General features: G+C 46.5%; 2 protein-coding genes across 4 annotated transcripts in view; one reads left to right on the forward strand and one right to left on the reverse strand.

Moving 5' to 3' along the window:
* Retreg3 (reticulophagy regulator family member 3) overlaps window positions 1-12635 on the reverse strand; it is a 22871-nt gene extending 10236 nt beyond the window's left edge. Inside the window, exons 1-2 of the mRNA XM_050156451.1 lie at window positions 12306-12635; window positions 328-434 (exon numbers count right to left, since the gene is read on the reverse strand). Of these exons, the coding sequence (XP_050012408.1) occupies window positions 328-434; window positions 12306-12544 (346 nt within the window). The 5' untranslated portion in view covers window positions 12545-12635. The remainder of the gene's footprint in view (window positions 1-327; window positions 435-12305) is intronic.
* Window positions 11545-16854, forward strand: part of LOC126510104 (tubulin gamma-2 chain) — a 70354-nt gene continuing 65044 nt past the window's right edge. The window contains exons 1-6 of one of the 3 annotated variants that reach the window (XM_050156452.1): window positions 11548-11902; window positions 13289-13401; window positions 13559-13726; window positions 15028-15096; window positions 15934-16013; window positions 16430-16556. In XM_050156452.1, the coding sequence (XP_050012409.1) occupies window positions 11824-11902; window positions 13289-13401; window positions 13559-13726; window positions 15028-15096; window positions 15934-16013; window positions 16430-16556 (636 nt within the window). In that variant the 5' untranslated portion in view covers window positions 11548-11823. Of the gene's footprint in view, window positions 11903-12834; window positions 12982-13288; window positions 13402-13558; window positions 13727-15027; window positions 15097-15933; window positions 16014-16429; window positions 16557-16854 lie in introns of those variants that run through there. The other 2 variants (XM_050156454.1, XM_050156453.1) reach the window with 2 other exon arrangements.

Raw genomic sequence — 16854 nt, forward strand, 5'->3', positions numbered from 1 at the left:
TATTTATTTATTTATTGAGACAGGGTCTCTCTACATAGCCCTGACTGTCCTGGAAATCACTATATAGACCAGGCTGTCCTTGAACTCATAGAGTGCCTCTCTCTGCCTCCTGAGTCCTGGGATTAAAGGGGTGCTCCACCACCTAAGGTGGTGTAAGGCCTGAGGCTTATGATTTTCAAATGTCTCCTAAAACAAGCAATTCAGACTTCAGGTATTAGTCCCCAGCAACACATATCCCTCAAAAACAAACTAACAAAAAACCTAAAGGCAAAAATAACATAAAAAGTTGTTGCCAGTTCAAATTGTTCTAAATACTACAAATCTTACCTGTTATCTCAGGCCAAATTTTGTTCTTCCATTGATCAATACAGACAATGATCATCAAGCTGAATGCAAGTAAAAACACAAAACGAAGGGATGTCAGTGCAAAAAACCTACAGAGAAAGAAAACAGAAGAGGGTCACTAAGCACTGAAGCCAGTTAAGAGGGATCACATGTGCACTACGGGCTGCAGTGAGGACACCCTAGTTCTAGGCTTTGGTGGCTACTCAGATGTTAACCAGTAAGACGCCTTGGTTAAATTACACCAACTTTCCAGACCTCAGGTATTTTCCTATGGAGACAGTAATTTGCTTCTGTAAGGGAAAAGGACTAAATCAAATAGCCTCCTGGAGATCCTTTCGACTGTGCAGTCTATACAGCTCAGAGACAAGTTGGGGTGACAGCATGTACTGACTTACTAACAGAAGTGCAGATACAGTCGACGCAGCCTATCCCATCCCTGCGCCCACCCGGCCCTGCATCTCATGCGTCTCCCCACCATCAGTCCTCTGTCAGGTCACACACACGTCCTGATACAGCAATACACAATCTAGGAAGCACAGAAGACAGAAAGTACATGGTACTTGTTTAATATGGTTATCCCCAGTTGTATAGAGTGGGTATGTCTAAGTATCATTCCAGATAGGTCTTCCTATAGAGCCCTGGTTATCCTGGATCTCACTATGTAGTCCAGGCTGGGCTTGAACTCACAGAGACTACCTGCCTCCTGAGTCCTGGGAGGAAAGGTGTGCTTCAACAATACATGGCATTCCACTTTATCAGGCTTCTCAATGAATCCAGACCTCATCACATCAACTGGATAGATTTCTAGCCAGTGACTTTCAGGGATTTGTCTGTCCCTGACTTCATAGCACTATGGTTACAGATGTGTGATCACACCAAGCTTTTACATGGGTGCTGGAGATCTATGTTCAGGTCCTCCTGCTTGCATGACAGGAAGTTTACATATGCAGCTCCCCATCCCCAAGTGGGGTTTATCTGATGACAGCAAGGATGGCAGTTGAACATACAGAGATATGTGTAGCACATCACACCAATAAAACGAGGGGTCCTGGGAATATAGTTCAGTTGGTAGAGCGATTGTCTCAATCCCCAGAACTGTATAAACCAGGCATGGTAGGGCATGCCTATATCATCTTTCAAGAATGCCCTTTATTTTTTTGTTTTTTAGGTGGTTTGAGAGAGAATGGACTCCAAAGAGGGTGGTACTGTTAGGAGGTGTGGCCTTGTTAGAAGAAGTGTGTCACTGTGGAGGCAGGCTTTGAGGTCTCATATATGCTCAAGCCAAACCTAGTGTTTCAGATCACTTCCTGTTGCCTGTATGACACCATGATGCACCATGGTGATAATGGACTAAACCTCTGAAAATGTAAGCCACCACCACAATTAAATATATCTCCTTCATAAGAGTTGCCTTTGGCGTTGGAGAGATGGCACAGAAGTTAAGAGCACTGGCTATTTTTCCAAAGGTCCTGAGTTCAGTTCACAGCATGGGTGGCTCACAACCATCTAGAATGAGATCTGGTACCCTATTCTGGTGTGCAGGCATACATGCAGGCAGAACACTGTATACGTAATAAATTTAAAAAAAAAGTTATCACGGTCATGGTGTCTCTTCACAGCAAATTTAGTTAGAAACCCTAACTAAATCAGAACTTGGTACCAGAGACTGGGATATCGCTATAAAAGGCCTGATCATGCTTTTGTTTGAAGGAATATGGACTTGGGAGTTTGGGTTAGGAAAGCAGTAGAATGCTTTAAGCGATGCTTAATGGGCCATACCAGTAGGAACAGTGGTGCTAAGAGTGATCTGAACTGTAAGGGCTGGCTCACGAGGTTTCAGAGAATTTTATCTGTTGCCTACACTTTGTTCTTGTGATATTTTGGTGAAGAATATTACTGCTTTTCACCCTTATCAGAAAAGTTTGCCTGAGGCTAAAGTAAAGAGTTTTGGATTAATTCCCTTGGCAGAGAAAATCTCAAAGCAGCCTAGTATAGACTTTGTTATGTGGTTACTAGTGTTAACTCTAATGAAGATACATAAAAGGAGCAAACCGAACAAGAAAAATATGTAAAGAGAAAAAGGAGCACCAGGAAGAAAAACAGAGCTACGTTCTGTATCCAAGGGGAAAAATAGATTAAGAAATGGAATAAAGGGAGTAGTGACCTCAGGGCAATAGCCCACTTAAGACTTAAGAGTCTGTGTGGTGGTACACTAACTCCAGCACTTGGAAAGCAGTGCAGAGGCTGAAGGATCTCTCTGAGTTTGAGGCCAGTCTACAGAGAAAATTCCAGAACAGCCAAGCTTAGATAGTGAAGGAAATCATGGGAAACAGAAAGTTGGTTGTTGGGGACTGTGGACCCCCAGACCCTGAATTTCTCATAAACAACTTGTTATGCTTGCTGCTGCTCTGAGCAAAACAACTTGTTTTCCTGTGTCTGCAGCTGCTCTGAGCACGAGACCCTCAGGAGTTCCTGATGGCAGGGGAGTGGTTTCTGGTGGGTTTGGCTATGGGCATGGCTATCAGTTAAGGATCCCTATAGAAGCTGTATAAGCTGCCCTGGAGAACAATAAAGGGGACATTCTTGTTTCAAAGATGACCCATGTCCATGTCTGTCTGTGTGTGTATGCTTTTAAATCTTCAGCCTAGTTCCAAACTCAAAGGCCATACCGTGGCACATAGTGCAGTGGATGCTACAAGTGGAGGCTCCCAGCAAGATGGGGAACTAGGAATCCACCGAGAGAGACACCCTCCGGAAGGCTGGCCAGCAGGAAAGTAATAAGGAGGAGGCAGGAAGGTGAATTGAAGGACTCAAAAAGAATGAAAGAAAGAGAGTAAGTCTTTAAAGAGACTATAGACAGTCAGGTTAAAAGGAGTAAAGAAATAATAAGCCACGAAAGGATGGCATGTGCACAGAGAATTTGGACTATGTATATTGTGTTATCTTTTGGTTTTTTTGACTAAAGAGAGACATTTGATTCTGGGGAACTGCTAAGAAATTTAAAATATGGGTCTAAGGGTATATTGCTTTGGAAAAGAAGTTCTGCTTTTGTTTCCACAGAAGATGAGAATCTGTGAAGCAGGGCGGTGGTGGCGCACACCTTTAATCCCAGCACTAGGGAGGCAGAGGCAGGCGGATCTCTATGAGTTCGAGACCAGCCTGGTCTACAAGAGCTAGTTCCAGGACAGGCTCCAAAACCACAGAGAAACCCTGTCTCGAAAAACCAAAAAAAAAGAAAAGAAAAAAAAAAGATGAGAATCTGTGGATTCATTCCAGGCCAACGTGATTTGATGCACCAAGACCCCCTGAAATGTCGCTGTGAATACCCCCAAAGATACTTTGTCCAATATAATTATGAAAAACTAATGAATTATGTGAACTTCATTAGCTTCCTCACGGACAATGGATGTTAACCCATCTTGGGCAGCGGAGTTGGTAAACTGCTTGACTGAAGCCCTAGTCTGATCCTTGGCACTAGAAAAAAAAACACCTAGAATCCCAACCAGCAGGAGGGAGTGGCAGGAGGGTCAGAAGTTCAAGGTCATGCTAAGCTACCTGGTGAGTTAAGAGGACGGACAACCTGGGACAACCTGGGTTATCTTATAGACTTCTTTTTTCTCTTTCTTTTGTTCCTTTATGAAAAAGGGAAACAACAGACTTAACCACCTATGAAATATCACATTTGATCCTGCCCCCCCCAATAAAAACCAAGAGGAAAATGCAAGGCACCAACACCCGCCTAACACAGTTCTGCTCTGCTGTTCCCGCCACAGTGGCACAGAGGCATTCGCGCACCAGTCAAACAGGTCAAGGTCATCAAGAGCTGGCGGTCATTAGTCACCTTGGAACACCTTCAGATCAAAACTTGCCTAATGACATTAGGTAGTCACAGAACGAGCTTTAAGGATAGTATTCCTATATTATAAAAAAAAAAAAAAAAAAAAAGGCTAGGGAGGAGCTCAGCTGGCAGGGTTCTCTGCACGCACTAAGGCCCGGCTTTGATCCATAGGATTTAGGAAGTAGAAGCAGGAAGAGCCAAAGGACTTCACAGGGAGTTTAAAACCATGCTAGGCCACATCAGACAGTCTCCAAAGCTGGACATGGTGGCACATGCCTTTCATCCCAGCACTTGCAATGACAGAGGCAGCAGCCAGACTGGCCTACACAGTGCGTTCCAGGACAGCCAGAGAGACCCTGTCTCAAAACACCAAAAAATAATAAAATTTTTTAAAAAGTAAAAGTTTGTATAAGACAGATTAATTCCTAGCATCAAAAATCAAGAAGCCTCACCTAGGCATACATATGAAGACAAACACACAGAATTGGTAAAGGAACTTCAGATTCTGTCCACAGACATTTCTGTACCACAAACAGCAATGCACACTACCTGTACACTTTAAAATACAATACACCAGAGGATGAAAGGAAATGAGACTCAGAAACCCAGCCACCAGTGACAACTCGATTCCAATGTTCCTATTCCACCACTTAAAGGCACAATAAAAGGGCACAATTATTCATGCGATTAAAGAATGAAGGCAGCTTAGCAGGAATACACTAGAGAGGTGCCCCAGGTCACTAATCTCCTCAAAGCCAGCACACCTTCCCAACAACTAAGCAAACTCAACCAGGCCACACGGAGGGCTTGGTCGCAGCTCCCCAGGGCTGCAGCTGCTCCCTTCCCAGAACCCAACAGCACTCTCCAAGGGGAAAGCAAGGCTGCAATCACCTTTCCCAGAGCAGAAACTCAGGCACGGAGAGGATGTTTAGCTCTCCTTTAGAGGGTGGTTTCTCCAAGACAACAGCAATAAAAATACTGTTTTCCAGCCAGGCATGGCAGACAGCACACGCCTGAGAACCCCACACTTCAGAGGTGGAAGGCAACAGGATCAAGATCTGGCCTACATGAGACCTTGTACCAAAACAAACAAAAACTCTTTCCTCCAAACCTAGACTGTCACAGCCCTACCTTCCCATTCTCACTGCCTATACTTCACCTGAACAAACTTGAGGACCCACTTGGGCCAGCAACCCAAGCACAGAGTAGTAAAGGCGAGGTGTGGTGGTCCTGGTCCCAGGACTTAGGAGGCAAAAGGAAGAGGAGCCAGGCACACTTCAGTCAGACCCTGTCACAAAATAAACAGAAATAATAGAGAGGCATGTGCCCTACCCAAGTGCAGTTGTGGTTACAATATGACACGCCAAAGTAACAAAAAGGGAGGGGGACACGTGAAAGAAAGAGAGAGACAAGTGGTAAGGAATCTGAACAAGAGGGAATAAGGAAAGACATCCAGACCAGGAGCAGGGCTGCACACCTATAATCCTAGTACTCAGAAAACTGAAGGGGGGGGGGGGGGATAAACAGTTTGAGGCTAGCCTGAACTATATAATGAGACCTTTCTAGAAAACACACACACAACTCAAACCCCAAATCCACAAAGTTTGTTAAAAAAGCATACAAAACATTTTTCAGCAATTACAATCAGCATAAAAACTTTCCAACTAAGCAAAAAACAACTGCAGATACAGCCAACTAGGACTATGAATTATTTGACTGGGGCTCTCTTTGTCTGCTAGTCTTTCTGCTTACTACAGGCTCATCCATATTTTTCCTTAATGACTTTCCTTATTTCTAAGGGCAAGCGTATTTGTTGAAGGTTTAGAAAATGTAAGAAATAATAAAATGACGAGCGTGATGGCACTCAGGAGACAGAGGCGGAGGCAGAGGCAGGCAGATCTATTTGAGTTCGAGGCCAGCCTGGTCTACAAAGTGAGTTCCAAGACAGCCAAGGCTACACAAAGAAACCCTGTCTCGTAAAACAAACAACGAAACAAAAGAAAATAATAAAAATGAGTATATCATTATGAAACAACCTGGTTTGCACCCCACCTTACTGTTCACCCCCCAGTACTAACACACATACCATTCCCCCCCCCCCCCCCCCCACACACACACACACACACACACACACACACACACACACAGCCAAGCATAGGGGAAAACTGAGGCAAGAGAATCCTAAGTTTCCAGCCTGGGCTAGCTAGCTACCTAGTGAGAAAGGAAAAAGGACGAGAGAGATGGTGAGGGGACAGTGTGGGGGAGGGAAGGGAGAGAAAGAAAAAAAAAGAGAAGGGGAGAAAAGGAAAGGAAGAGAGAAAGAGAACTATAAACTTGAATTTGATCATGCTTCTGAAATCAACCCAATTTACAGAAAACATGAGGTGGGAGTGTGCTAAGTCACAGGGACCCAGCGGCAAAGTCTCAAGAGCAACCTCTGGACAAAGGATCTGCTGTGAGCAAGCAGACACAACACACACACTTTAACTATTAACCCAAGAGAAAGGAGATTTTAGGTCACTTGTTTTTAACGCCAAAGCATTCTTTTTGAGGGGAAAAGCAGACATCTCAACACCGCACAAAATCATTTTTCTATATGATAAAAATAACAGCATCTTAAACATCTATTTTTTACAGAGGCATATATGAAATTAAAGTTTTGAAAATGGTCCACCACCCACATATATGTCCTGAAAAATTAGTACTTTATTTTAAAAATATTAACATATAAAAACATGGGGAGGCCAGCAAAATGGCTCAGGATAAAGGTACTGGCTATCAAGTCTAGCAACTTGAGTTCAACCCCTGGAGCACACACGGTAGGAGAAGACAGACAACTCCCACAGTCTCTTCTGACCGCCACACTTGTGTCTGTACACACACACCCACACCCCAACACAAAACAGAAGCTGGAAAGATGACTGGGCAGTTAGAGCACTTGTTCATGCAAAGGATCTGGGTTCAATTCCCAGAACCTACACGGAGGTTCACAACTATCTGTAACTTCAGTCCCGGGGAATCCAACACCCTCTTTGGGCCTCCGAAGGGACTAGGCATGCACATAATATACATACACACACACACACACACACACACACACACACACACACACACACACACACAACACGTGTAGGCAAAACACTCATGAACATTTTAGATTAACAAGTCTAAAATAAACAAATATAAACAAACAAACAAACACACAATTCACTGGGAAGTATAATTTAGTGGTTTGAATGAGAATGCCTGAATGCTTAGTTCCTAGTTAAATTACTGGAACTGTTTGGGAAGGATTAGGAGGTGAGGCCTGTTGGAGGAGGTGTGTCGATGGGGGTGTGTTTGTTTCAAAAGTCCATGCCAGTCCCAGTATCTCTTTCTCTACCTGCTGGCCCTGGATGGGGATATAAAACCCTCAGCTACTGCTCCAACAACATGCCTGCCTGCTTCCCAGCATGATGATCACGGACTAACACTCTAAAACTTTAAGCAAGTTCTCTGTGAGTCTGGGGCCAACCTGGTCTACAAGAGCTAGTTCCAGGAGAGGAACCAAAAGCTATGGAGAAATCCTGTCTCGAAAATTAAAAAATAAAAAAAAAAATATGTGCTTCTTGGAATAGTAATCTAGTGTCCAAAAAAGACCATGAGAAATTCTAGAAATAAACAATTTTCTGGGGGGCTGGAGAGATGACTTGTGGTTAAGAGTACTGGTTGTTCTTCCAGAGGACCTGGGTTCCATTCCAAGCACCCAGCAATTCATAACCGTAATTCCAGTTCCAGGGGACCTGACATCATAGCTAACACTGATATTCATAAAATAAAAATAAATAAAAATTTTAAAAACCTGCAATTAACAACAACAACCAGTTTTCAGGGAGTTAACTATATAGCATGGCTCTCCAGTCCTAACAAAAGTTAGAATTTGTTATAAATAATGTTGCCTAGCATATAGGAGGGTCTAGGTACAGTACATTCAGTACACAGTAACATATACAATCATAAATGACATCACATATATTTTCAAATTTGTTATTTCTAGGCTCCTCTGTCGTTACAGAGCATGCTTGTATCTGCGGCACTTCAGAACAAAGCATCCCATTCTATAGGGACAGGGAGCCCATTGTTGTGCAGCACTTGTGACTGCCTAACGAGTTGATGAGCCTGTCCCTATGAAAAGGAAAAATTAACCCAACCTATATCACATGATAGCTGCTGCCTGCAAAAAAAAAAAAAAACAGAAGTGAAACCACCCGACCCTAAAACAGAGAAAGTAACAACCTTGCAGACAAAAACTGAAGGTAAGGCTGGCGGCAGCTCAGAGACAGAACGTGTGCCTAGCCTTCATGAAGCCCAAGTTAACCCCAGCTCTAAAACAAACAAGTGACTAATCCCCCTCGTCTGCAAAGGGACACAGCTGAGGAGGACATTATCAGGAGCCTTCTAGGCCACCAATGAGACAAAGGAGGCCAGCCAAGGCAACAGACTCCCAAGAGCAGAGAGGGCCAGTTTTGACCCTGTCTTTAAGCAAAAACAGTAGGAAAAAAGAAAAAGAACTGATCAGCAGAAACATTCGACAGTGTTTTCATCTAAAATTTGCTTCCCCCCCAGACAGTCCACATCCCAGCCAGGAACTCACTACACAGAACAAGCTAGTCTCGATCTCAGAGATCTCCCTGCTGAGTGCTTGGGCTAACAGCCTGCACCACTCTGATCCATCCATTGGTGCCCCAAAGAACGATGTCTCTAGCCAAAGGGGTTTTCCTTGCCATTTAAGGAAATATTAAAGTTTTAAAACCAGTAATGTTTATTTTTCTAAATAAAACATTTCCAGAACTCATTCAAGAAGAGGGTGGGGTTCCCAAAGGGATGGGGGGGTCCCCTCATTTCCTAGTCCTACCGTTTTCTAGCAGCATCTAACTCCGTGAATCGGAACTCTTGTATGCCCTTAGCCACTTGCAGATCACTTTCAATCTTGTGTTTTAGGGAAGGATAACTTTTTAAGTCATGCAAACAACACAGTCTACAATCACACACCCCCTCAGAGCTCCCCGTAGAGAACGGTAAACACTGCCACAGTGCACAATCACACACACCCTCACAAGCAGGTAAAGAATGGATAACCCTGGTAACGATGGTGATGGTAAAAGCAATTCTCATGAGAGATCGACAGGGAATCACCTGTGGGTTATGCCATTATCCCCAACAACCACCCAGAATCAGACAAGGTTGGAAAGGAGCCCCGAGGTCCATAACTCTGTGAGCCCAGAGCTGCTAGTGAAGTGGGGGAAGGAGCCTGCAGCTCCCACACATATCTTGGGCTCCTTATCACCTGTGAGCCTTCTCACAGGAGATCAAAGTCACAGGAACCTGTTCCTTTCAGACCCTGTCACGATGCACTCTTGCAGACTTTCATGGTCTCCCTGAAATCACCCACCTGCCAATGGTGCCGAGACTAATGAAAATAGAGAGGGCGGCTCCTATCCCAAAGACGGGAACAGGCCAGGACCAGGGGTGAGGTGTGCGGTAAGACTTCTGATAGGGCCACCATAATTTCTCTGGAACATGGGGAGGGGGCTGGAAATACTATGATTGTATGCTATATACATGATTTGTTTTATGAACCTATTATGTGGAGGAGTTAAGAGGCCATACTCAAAAACAACCTGAACCTACAGAACATTGAAAGAACTTTGTTCTCTGAGTTTGGATGATGTGTGTGTGTGTGTGTGTGTGTGTGTGTGTGTGTGTGTGTGTGTGTGTGTGTGTACGCGCGCACAACTTGCAGGAAGTAGGTCATCAGGCTTGAAGGTAGGTTCTAGTCCTCACTGAGCCACCTTTCTGGCCCTCGGGTAACTCTTTTGTGCTACTGCCCAATCTTCTGACGCCCAAGAATGCATAAAACACCCCAGCTTTTTTTGTCATTAGTCCCGACAAATAGTGAGAGAAAAGTTTTTCAATTTGGTTTTTCTGACCTAAAGTAATGACCCTTTCTCAAAAAGTCTAAAATCTAAACAATCATTTTTTACTTTCCTAAGTGAAATGGCAGCGCCCACAAACACGAGTGCAGTCTGTTCAAACCTCAGAGGAAGCTCATTTCTCCCCAAACCATCCTACGACCACCAATGCCCAGCTACTCTCAACTATTTATCCCCTTCACAAGGTGTGACTCCCCTCCGTAAATGCCGTGCTCAATTTACTCTCTAAGTCCTAAACCACCAAGTCTCTCCCCTAGCAGAATTCTAGTGCGAGATGGGAATGTAACGAGAATAACTGGATTGTGGCTACGCGGCGGGCAAAATACCCGGAAACGCCAAAGATAAACAACAGCCACAAGGTTTTTAAGAGATACAGCACACAAGAGGGGTTCTAAGAAAGATTCTAAACACAGACTTAGCTTAAGTAAACACTACCAGGGTTCAGGCACAGCGTGGTGGCCAACGTCTACAGTCTAACCTTCAGGAGGTAAAAGCAGGAAGATCAGAGTTCAAGGCCAGCCTAGTGTACACAGGACCAAAAAAGAATACACCGTTGGAGACCAGCAAATACGGATGCAGTTTAAAAAAAATGTTGCAGTGCTGGAGAGATGGCTAAGAGCACACACTGCTCTGCCAGAAGTTCAGTGTAACTCACAATCACCTGTAACTCCAGCTCCAGGGGGATCCAATGCCTCTGACCTTCATAGGCACCTGTACTTGCTGCCCATACTCTCTCATCTCTGTCTCTGTCTCTCTCTCTGACACACACACACACAGAGATATAATTAAAATAACAAATATAAATCCTTAAAAACACATTCCATGAGTCAGGCACAGCGGTGCACTTCTTTAATCAGTTGGTCTACAGAGAGTGGTCCAGGCTAGCTAGCTAGGGCTATATGGTGAGGCCCTGACTCCTTTTTTAAAAAGGGCTGTTTTTGTGCCGTCCCTGATGTACACCTCAACCTCACATTCTACAAACGGGTTTAATGTAATCCGATTTCTTTTCCCTGAGAGTTCTGCCTGATAAACACTAACAATGGGGGGGGGGGAGGCTGATATCTGAAGCCAAGAAAGAAACAGTACCAGAAGTAGATGACATGGGCCTGAAGCGTGCCTCCACCGCTAGAGCACTTGCTCAGCATACACAAGGTCCTGGGTTCGAGCCCCAGTCCCTAACGCACGCACGCGCGCGCACACACACACACCCCACTTTGTTTTCTCAGACTTAACTCAGGACAGTCTCATCTCACGTAGCTCTAGAGGCCTCAGTAATGTGTCAGTTAATTCCCTTGGAATTTGATCAGTACTTTGGTTATTAATAAACCCAAACCGTGCTTGGTAGACTATGAAGCCCGAAGTCCGCCTAGGAGGTTTCACTGTCCCAGAGAAACAAACAGATACTTAAACGCAGTGCCTCTCGGTGCAGCCAGAGAGAACTCCCAGCACGCAGACATCTTCAACCCCCTTGATTGTAATCCACGGCTAAGGATGCCTTCCTAACTCCTCGGAAGAGAAATCCTAAGTGGCCCTGAGAAGGCTGACATCTCAACATTGTTTCCTAGTCCCCTTCTTTTCTTAAGACTTCTCATTCTCTTCAGGCTGAAGCTCCAAACCGACTTCACCAACTTGACTAGGTGAGACGGTACCTACCTAACATGCTAATTCATGCTAACCGGTTCAAGCTCGTTTTTCTCCTCACACCCATGGATACCTTTCTACAAGACCTTCTGCCTCTCCTCCCACGGTAAGTTAAAATCTCTGGAAACCACACTGGGGCAGGCAAACGAAAACACAGGAGATAGTCTCAAAGTGAACTAGCTTTTCCCGGCCAACAAAAGGAACCCTGGCTCACTGCGAGCGACTCAAGATGTGACCAGAAGCTCCTGGAGAGTGTGCGGGGCGAGGGTGCCGGCGCGGGGAAAGCAGGGAAGACGGGAAATCAAGTCCTGTGAGGATCCGGGGTGCCAAAGCCTGGAGGCGGGCGGACGGGCGGGAGAGGGGCAAGTGAAGCATCATTAGGCGAGAACGAGAAGCAGCCAGGGCGGCGAAAGGAAAAGGGGTAGGGCAGGCGAGAGGTAGACCCCAAGAGCAAACTGACGAATCCGCGCCTTATAGGGGTTAGCCAGGGTCCCGTCCGAGTCTCTCACCAGAACGCCGCGTTCAGCCCCAGGCAGCACAGGGCGCTCCTGGCCGGCCGCTCCCACACCAGGGCTGCCTGCACCCGGCTCAGCAGAGGCTCGTAGGGCCCCAGCACCTCCACCAGGGCCCGCTGCGCCGCCTCAACTTGCTGGTCGCGCTCCCAGGAGCCGGACGTAGCTCGGCGGCCACTGAAAGCCACCCCCGAAGCTGCGCCCGGGGCAGCAGCCACCCCTTCGGCCTCCTCCATCTCCCCTCCAGCAGCCACAACATCCGGGGCCACGGCCCGGTAGTCACAATAACACCGACTGCGCAGAAGCGCGATTTGGCTGCGGAGGGGCGGGGGGGTGGGTAAGGCCGAATCGTCCCGTGCGCGCGCATGCGTACAAACGCTAGCGCGCAGCGCTGCGTCGAAATAAGTTCCCGACGGTGAGCGCGATCGGCAATCGCGCATGCGCAATCTGCATGACTGAAGCCCAATGAATGAGGAAATTCCTTGTGCAGAGCTTAGTTCTCATTGGAGCGGAGAAAGTTCAGGGGTGGAGCGGGTTGTTTGGCGCCTGCGTCTTGCGGCGAGCGCGCTAGCGGTCGGCGGCGCTGCTGGCGGGAGAGGCTGCAACGCCTCTGTCTGAGGAGCGATGCCGAGGGAAATCATCACCCTACAGTTGGGCCAGTGCGGCAATCAGAGTGAGCGAACCTCCAGACCCTCCGCGGGACCCTTAGATTCAATGGGCCCTCGCAACGAGATCCTAGATTCTGTCTGTTTTCATCTGTCCTTCACAGAATCGTACTCCCTCCTCCCCCAGAAAGGCGATCCCGACCCTGTACCCAAAGCCAAAGGGCCTTAGCCCATCCAGTCGCTGGGCTAGACACTAGGGAGGCGTAAGATTAAATTTCTGATCCCTAGACCCATGCGTTCCGTCTGTCACTGACTACTTGGAACCTACCCAGACCCCCGTATTCTTTTTATTCCCCGCCCGCCTCCCTTTCTTAGTTGGGTTCGAGTTCTGGAAACAGCTGTGTGCTGAGCATGGCATCAGCCCCGAGGGCATCGTGGAAGAGTTCGCCACCGAAGGCACTGATCGCAAGGACGTCTTTTTATACCAGGTGCCTCCCCACCATGACTGGATCAAGGGCAGCGAGCTGGTGCTGGGAAACTCACTGGGCAGGATGGGACCAGAATGGCTGTCTTAAGAAGGGAGGGCCTGCAGGAGCAGAGTTGGGAAGATGCAGGACTTGACCCATCCTGGCTTCCCTTTGGCAGGCAGATGATGAGCATTACATCCCCCGGGCTGTGCTGCTGGACCTGGAGCCCCGGGTGATCCACTCCATCCTCAACTCGTCCTATGCCAAGCTCTACAACCCAGAGAACATCTACCTGTCTGAGCACGGAGGAGGAGCTGGCAACAACTGGGCTAGTGGATTCTCCCAGGTCATTTGCTGTTCCCCCGAAGGGCTCTCAACTCACTGGGTGGGCACAGGCCCTGTGATGAAGCTGTCTCCAGATGAAACTGGGTCAGAGAGTAAGAGTGCCAGAGCAAGACAGACACGGCTTCAGGAGCTAACTGGAGCGCTAAGAACCCATTCTACCTAGTGCTGGGTCACCAGCCGTTCTAAGTACTTTATATGTTAGCTTCATAAACCTCTGAATAATCTTAGAAGTAAGTACTATGGATCTATAGTCTTACCTCCTTTTTCTTACTCAAATAGCTCTGATACCAAAAGATATTCCAAACTCTGCTTAGCAAAATCAACACTCAAAGGAGATAGGCTATGTTGATGTTTCCGTTCAGCTTACTGTCATTACTTGTACCTTTCCCTGCATTCATTAGCCTGTTTGATAATGCACCTCAGACCTCTATGGTTGTATTTGCGTCGTTTCTCTTGGTGGTTCCAGGTCAGAACCTAAGGCCTTACATATACTAGACAGACTTACACCACTGAGCTATAAATCCCCAGCTTTGACATGGTCTTTTTGCTTAATGTTAACTTATTTACTTTTTGTTTTGTTTTGTTTTGAGACACAGTTTCTCTGTGTAGCCTGGAACTCTGTTTGTAGATCAGGCTGCCCTTGAACTCAGATCCACCTGCCTCTGCTTCCCAAGTGCTGGGATTAAAGGTGTGTGCCACCACCTGGGTAATACGTGTTTTATATACGTATACATAAAACTACCTTTCAAAAACCTAAAATATTTTGATCCCTAAAAATACCTGACCTTCAAATTTTAAATAATGGACTGCGGGCTGTCTTTTACCTTCATTCTACAAATGAGGAAACTGAGGTAAATCTTCCCAAAGACATAACTACATAACTAGGTAGAAATGCGGTCCAGTAGTAGACGTGGGCGGGGCATAGCGCTCGATTAGTAGATCACTGTGTGTATGAAGCCCGGGCTTCAGTCCTTAGCAGCTACATAAAACTGGGCAGACTGGTGCTTAGTAGAGGTGGAGGCAAGGGGAGCGGGATGTCAAGGTTATCCTTGGCTAAATACAGAGTCTGATGCCAGCCTGGGCTACATGAAATCCTGTCTGCATTGTCGAGCCATTCCTAGCGCAAGCAAGGTCCTGGGAATGAAAAGCTGTATGTGAACAGATCATGTGGCTTGGGAGGCAAAGTACTTGCTTGTAAAGCGCGGTAGCTGCTGTGGTCCAAATAAGAATCAAGGGTGGCTATCATGAGGTCGTCCTCGTCCCATGCTCTGTCCTCTCTCACCCTTCTTCATGTCTGTCCAGGGAGAAAAGATCCACGAGGACATTTTTGACATCATAGATCGGGAGGCAGATGGCAGTGACAGCCTAGAGGTGAGTATCCCGGGATGTCAGTGGAGCTGGATACGCGGAGGCTTGGCCACGCTACTTAGAAATCAACCTGTTAGGGACCATGGAGATGGTTGAGCAGGTAGCAGTGCCTGTGCTTAAGCTTGACACACTGAGTTTGAGCCCTAAAATACGTAATAGAAGGAGATGACATCCTCTTGTCTCTACACGTACACAGTGGCACACTCATACACAATAATTATAATAATTTTTATTAAAGCTGCCTGTTAGGTATGAGACCCATTTGTTTATCCTCTGCATTAGACAGAAGCCACTGGGCCTTATTGAAGACAGGGCAGAATCTCCTAGGCAGTGAGGGGACTTGGGAAGACAAGAGTCTAGGACTTTGTGGGATATGTCTATCTTGAAACCCTGCCCCAGAACGCTAGCTAAGGAGATGGGTCAGTGGTTAAGAGCACTTACTGCTCTTTTTTTTTTTTTAATATTTATTTATTTATTATACAATATTCTGTCTGCTTATATGCCTGCAGGCCAGAAGAGGGCACCAGACCTCATTACAGATGGTTGTGAGCCACCATGTGGTTGCCGGAAATTGAACTCAGGACCTTTGGAAGAGCAGGCAATGCTCTTAACCACTGAGCCATCTCTCCAGCCCCAGCTTACTGCTCTTGTAGAGGACCTGGGTTCCGTTCCTAACACATGTGGCTCACACTCGTCTATAATTCCAGTTCTAGGAGACCTGGTGCCCTCTTCGGGCTCACACATGTGAGCACATGTATATTTGTGTGTGCATACATGCAGGCAGGCACATTAAATTCTGTCACTAAACACCAGGGCACTTAGAGCCTCTTTCCTTTGCAGGGCTTCGTGCTGTGCCATTCCATTGCCGGGGGGACAGGCTCTGGCTTGGGCTCCTATCTCTTGGAACGTCTGAATGACAGGTAAGCCTGTGTTTGGGGGAACTAGGTGAAGATAGGTCCTTTATTTTGTTTCCTAAGGCGCTCGGGGCTCAGCAGACATAGCTCCCTATTGGCTGGAGCAGTAAAGAGCCCTTCCATTCCCTCTTACTGTGAGGGAAGCGAAGTTACCCTGGGGAAACCCAATGATACTCCCAGAGTTCAGAGCCCGGGATGAAGGCCCTACTTTGAATGTCCGAGGATTTTGTCCAGGTTGGGAACCTAGGATTTTATAGTGTCTCTTCCCTTGCCATTTTGGGGTTTTAACTTTTCAAAACTTAAACCCAGCTTTTCTATGGCTTGTGGTCCCCTCCTAATTTGCCATTCACAGACAAATGCTTTTAGACATGTTGTGAAGGTTGATGTTCACCTAATCTTTAAACTTCTCCCAATGCCACCAGGTACCCCAAGAAACTAGTGCAGACATACTCAGTGTTTCCCAACCAGGACGAGATGAGCGACGTGGTGGTGCAGCCCTACAACTCCCTCCTCACCATAAAGCGAATGACCCAGAATGCAGACTGTGTGGTGAGCACTGGATTCTCCTTCCTACTCCCATCTTCCTGTCTGTCTCTCTTTTCATTTGAGCCCTCTTGTGGCTAGGCTTAAGAGTCCCTTGTAGGGGCTGGAGAGATGGCTCAGTGGTTAAGAGCACCGCCTGCTCTTCCAAAGGTCCTGAGTTCAATTCCCAGCAACCACATGGTGGCTCACAACCATCTGTAATGAGATCTGTGCCCTCTTCTGGCCTGCAAGCAGAGTACTGAGAATACTGTATACATAATAAATAAATAAATCTTAAAAAAAAAAAAAAAAAAGAGTCCCTTGT

Source organism: Alexandromys fortis, unplaced genomic scaffold (genome assembly GCF_014885135.2).
Source record: "Alexandromys fortis isolate MF-2015 unplaced genomic scaffold, M_Fortis_MF-2015_v1.1 scaffold_31, whole genome shotgun sequence".
In the NCBI taxonomy this organism is placed as follows: Eukaryota; Metazoa; Chordata; class Mammalia; order Rodentia; family Cricetidae; genus Alexandromys; species Alexandromys fortis.